This window comes from Lolium perenne, chromosome 4, assembly GCF_019359855.2.
Source record: "Lolium perenne isolate Kyuss_39 chromosome 4, Kyuss_2.0, whole genome shotgun sequence".
Lineage (NCBI taxonomy): Eukaryota > Viridiplantae > Streptophyta > Magnoliopsida > Poales > Poaceae > Lolium > Lolium perenne.
In genome coordinates, this window is record NC_067247.2 from 355,324,291 (window position 1) to 355,328,882 (window position 4,592).

At 50.2% G+C, this 4,592-nt stretch overlaps 1 protein-coding gene across 1 annotated transcript; it reads right to left on the bottom strand.

Moving 5' to 3' along the window:
* Nucleotides 1-3,133: 3,133 nt before the first annotated feature.
* On the bottom strand, nt 3,134-4,069 carry LOC139830277 (uncharacterized). Its single transcript, XM_071818285.1, has one exon. The coding sequence runs from the start codon at nt 4,067-4,069 to the stop codon at nt 3,134-3,136; it is 936 nt and encodes a 311-aa protein (XP_071674386.1).
* Nucleotides 4,070-4,592: the final 523 nt, after the last annotated feature.

Here is a 4,592-nt window from a genome sequence, read left to right on the forward strand (position 1 = left end):
AGGACCACGAGCTCCCACCCCACCGTGCGGCCTGGAACCACCGCCATGAATGCCGGCGCCCTCTCGAACGTGTGGAGAAGGATGGCAGAACGGGGAAGAAGAAGTGGGCGAGCGCTGGGGAGATGATCTGAACCACCACGGGATTGGGAGGCGCCATGATCTTAAGGGGCTGGGAGGCGGCGGCAGTAACTGCTATGCGCAGGAGACGAGGAGGACGAAGGCGTGCGCGCAGGAGTCGAGGACGACGAAGACGTCCGCTCTCGTTATCGCAGGGGTATTTTCGGAAGGAAATCAATCGCTAACGCCTCACGCCTTAAGCCCTGACGAAAATTCAGAAAAAATCTCACGCCTTAAGCCCTGAGAAGGAGGGAGTACTTCTCATTTTTTTGAAACTTTTAAATAGTATTTTTTTTGAACTTTTCGTAAATGGGTGTGCGCGCACCCAGGTTCCATTCGTCCGGGTCGATACCCGCTGGTACTACTCCTAGCCACATATGGCGACCATGCGGTAAAGATGTAGCATATCGAGCAAGCTCATGAGCCTTGGTATTGGATGCTCTACTCTCATGCCTGAATGATACTCCTCCTCGCTCCCTCGCCGAGTCCTTTATTTCCTGGAGAATGTGACTTGAGAGTCCCAGGGACTGGCCTTCCAAGCCCTTGATTACCTCTAGGCAATCCAACGCCACCATGATCTCACCCCTACACAGGTCTTCAGCCAAAGCAATAGCTTCTCGACACGCCATGGCTTCCAAGCACCCTGCGTCAGTGATACCCTCGAAAACAACCGCCGATGAGCCCATGTACTACCCATTGAACGATCTACACACCACTCCAACAGCTCCGCGGCATGCTGTCTTGGCCACAGCCGCGTCGGCGTTGATTTTGCACTCTCCTGCCGTCGGTGGGCACCATCTTGGGGCTGTCGCTTTGTTGCCGCCCTGCTTCCTCCCTTTCTTCTGCACACTCACGTACAGGTCCTGAATGAAAGACTCAATGAAATGATGAGTCGACAGAGGACTCTGGAGCAAGTCCTCGTGTATCATCTTCCGCCTCGCATGCCATAGCGCCCAAAGCGTGATCACCATGCGCGTGAACTCCTCAAGTTTCAGCGTCTCCATCATCCCAAACAGCCACTGACGAGCAGAATGCTCCGTCATCATACTCATATGCTCCACTATGGCCGGGTCCGAGAGCGCCCAAACACATCGTGACGTTGTACACTCAATCCGCGAATGGCGCCACGAGTCTGGTTGCCCGCAGACCGAGCACGCATTTGATGGAGCCATCTGTCGATGGTGACGCACGTCTCCTGTAGGAAGGGAACATTGCGCCAGCCTCCACAAGAACACCTTAATTTTGGCCGGCACCTTGTACTTCCACAACTTCGTCCAGAGTTTGCCATCTGCCAAACCATTTGATGCCCCCGCTCGGCCCTCTAGCCAGTCTCCTCTAGTTTTCTTGACATTCGCCAAGAGTCTGTACGCCAAGCGAACCGTAAAAATCCCGTTCTTCTCGAAATGCCAGGCCCAGAAATCCTGCTGAAACCGAGTACAAAGCGGAATCCCTCTAATCACCTCTACATCCATTGGTAAGAAAAATTCCTCCAATTTTGGCATATTCCAAGAAGCACTTGTACTATCAATATAAGAGGTCACCCTTCTTGGGGCATCCGCCCGTACCTGAGCTATCGGTGACAGTCGCTCATCACGGGGAATCCAATTGTGAACCCATGCATCCGTAGTCTGCCCATTTCCAATCCGCCTGATTAACCCCAATTTCAGCGCGTCCCTCCCTTCCAATAGTGCTCGCCACACCTGAGACGGATGGGATCCAAGCTCTGCCGAAAGGAGGTCTGTTTGAGGGAAGTAGATAGCCTGTAGGATCCTAGCACTCAACGAGGTGGGTTCCTTCAGAATTCACCACGCCTGCCTTGCGAGCAGCGCAAGATTAAACAACTCTATATTGCGGAAACCCAAACCTCCGTCAAATTTGGGTTGTGTCATCTTCTCCCATGCTACCCAACAAGTCCTTCGTTTCCCTTCTTTGCTGCCCCACCAGAAATTCCTCAACATCTGATTGATATGCTCACATAAGCCCCTGGGCAACTTGAAGCAGGACATAGAAAAGGTAGGTACAACTTGAGCAACTGACTTAATCAAAATTTCTTTGCCACCCACAGATAGCAATTGCTCCATCCATCCCAAAACCTTCTTCCACACCTTGTCCTTTAAGTACTTGAAAGCTCCACTCTTAGATTTGCCCACATTTGATGGCAATCCAAGGTATTTCTCATTAAGAGTCCCCCGTTGTACTTCTAACGTATTCTTAATACTCTCCTTGAGTACCGCTGGACATCCCTTGCTAAAAAATATAGAGGACTTGTCCATATTGATTCTTTGTCCCGAAGCAAGACAATACTTTTGTAGCACATCTTTAACTTTTGATGCACCCTCACTACTTGCCTTGAAGAACAGCAGGCTATCATCGGCGAAGAGAAGGTGGTTCACCACCGGAGCCGTGGGAGCCACACTAATCCCATGAAGAACCGATGACTGATCTTGATTTTTTAAAAGGCACGAAAGGCCCTCTGCTGCCAACAAAAACAAATATGGTGAGATAGGGTCGCCCTGGCAGATTCCGCTAGTCGGTCTAAACTCCTCCAACAGTGCTCCATTAAATAACACCGAGAATGATACTGTCGACACTAGCCTCATGACCAAAGCAACCCATCTACTACTGAATCCAAGTTTCAGCATAATAGCTTCCAAGTAGCTCCACTCAACCCGGTCATATGCCTTCTGCATATCCAATTTCAGCGCACAAAACCGATGCTTCTTCGCTTTCGTTCGCTTCATAAAATGGAGGCACTCATATGCCGTGATGATATTGTCTGTTATCAGCCGTCCAGGGACAAACGCTGATTGCTCCTCAGATATGATCTGTGGCAAAATAACCTTCATTCTATTCGCCACCACCTTTGAGGCTATTTTATATATAACGTTACAGAGGCTTAGAGGGAGAAATTGCCCCAACTGCTTTGTATCCTTCACCTTTGGTATTAGCACAATGTATGTTTTATTGATACACTCCGGACTATCATTGCCTGTCAGGACACGCATCACAGCCGATGTTACTTCCTCTCCACACACATCCCAGTTTCGCTGAAAAAAAAGTGTGCTGGAAAACCATCGGGCCCCGGCGCCTTGGTCGGGTACATCTCAAAAAGGGCCTCTTTAACCTCTTTGGCTTGGAAAGATGCATCCAATGCCCTTTTCATCTCCCGATCTACCCTTGTAGGCACACAATTGAGGACCTCCTCCATAGCCGAAACTCCTTCAGAGGTATATAGCTGCTTATAAAAGCCATTTGCTAGAGCTCCCATCTCCTTCTCATTTGACGTAGGAGTCCCATCGGCCCTTGCCAGCGCTGCAATGCGGTTCTTTTTCTTCCTCTGGCTTGCACACATATGAAAGAATCTTGTGTTCTTATCACCTTCCGCTAGCCACTGAATCTGTGATCTTTGTCTCCACATTATCTCTTCGCGCTGTAAAACCTCCTCCAGTTCGGCAACTGTTTCCTTCTCCTCCATCGATGGCCCAACCCTGCCCGGTTGGCTCCTTAAGATGGCCAAGTCTCTCTGTAGCGTGCGAATTTGAAGGCGGACGCTTCCAAAAGTCTCCCTACCCCATGTTGACAGGTTGTGAGACACGCTCTGTAGCTTGCTCTTCAGCTCAGCCATGTTCCGACTCTTCTCCGAAGCATTCCAAGAACCTGCAAGATGCTCAGGGAAACCCTCATGCGACTCCCACATAACCTCATACCAGAACAGATTCCCACTCCATTTCTGGACTTGCCGGGGTGTGCACTCTAGTAATATGGGTAAGTGGTCAGATGTTGCATAGCTCGGCAGATGGTGCACCTCCGCTTCAGGGAAGAGTGCACACCAAGAAGAAGAGGCCAGGGCACGATCAAGACGCACGCGGCAGTAATCTCCACCTGCCACTTTTTTCTCGAAAGTCCATGGCACTCCCTTAAAACCCAGATCGCAGAGGCCACAGATATCCATTGCGTCTCTAAAACCCAGTATTTGACTCCAGCTTCGCTCGCTAACTCCCACGTGTTCATCACGGTGCAGGACCTCATTGAAATCCCCCATACACAACCATGGGAGGTCAGTCGACGAGCGGATAAATTTCAACATGTCCCAGGTTTTATGCCGTTCATTAACCTGGGCCTCCCCATACACCACAGTAAGCCTCCAGGGGTCTTTTCCCTCTTCAGTTACAACTCCATCTAGATGATATTGAGAGTACGATAAAATTTCAAACTTTATTGAATTGTTCCAAAAAATGCCAATACCACCACTCCTACCGGAGCTACTAACAGCAAAACTATTATCAAAACCCAGAGATCTTGCTAAACCCTCCACCCTATCCCTTTGCAGTTGAGTCTCGACGACAAAGAGGATAGCAGGAGTATGTCTCTCCGCCAGAAGACGGAGATCTCTCACTGCCGCCGCCCCACCTAGGCCGCGATAGTTTAAACCCAGAACACTCATTGCGACTGGCGATCCCCCGAGCCGGAGGTTG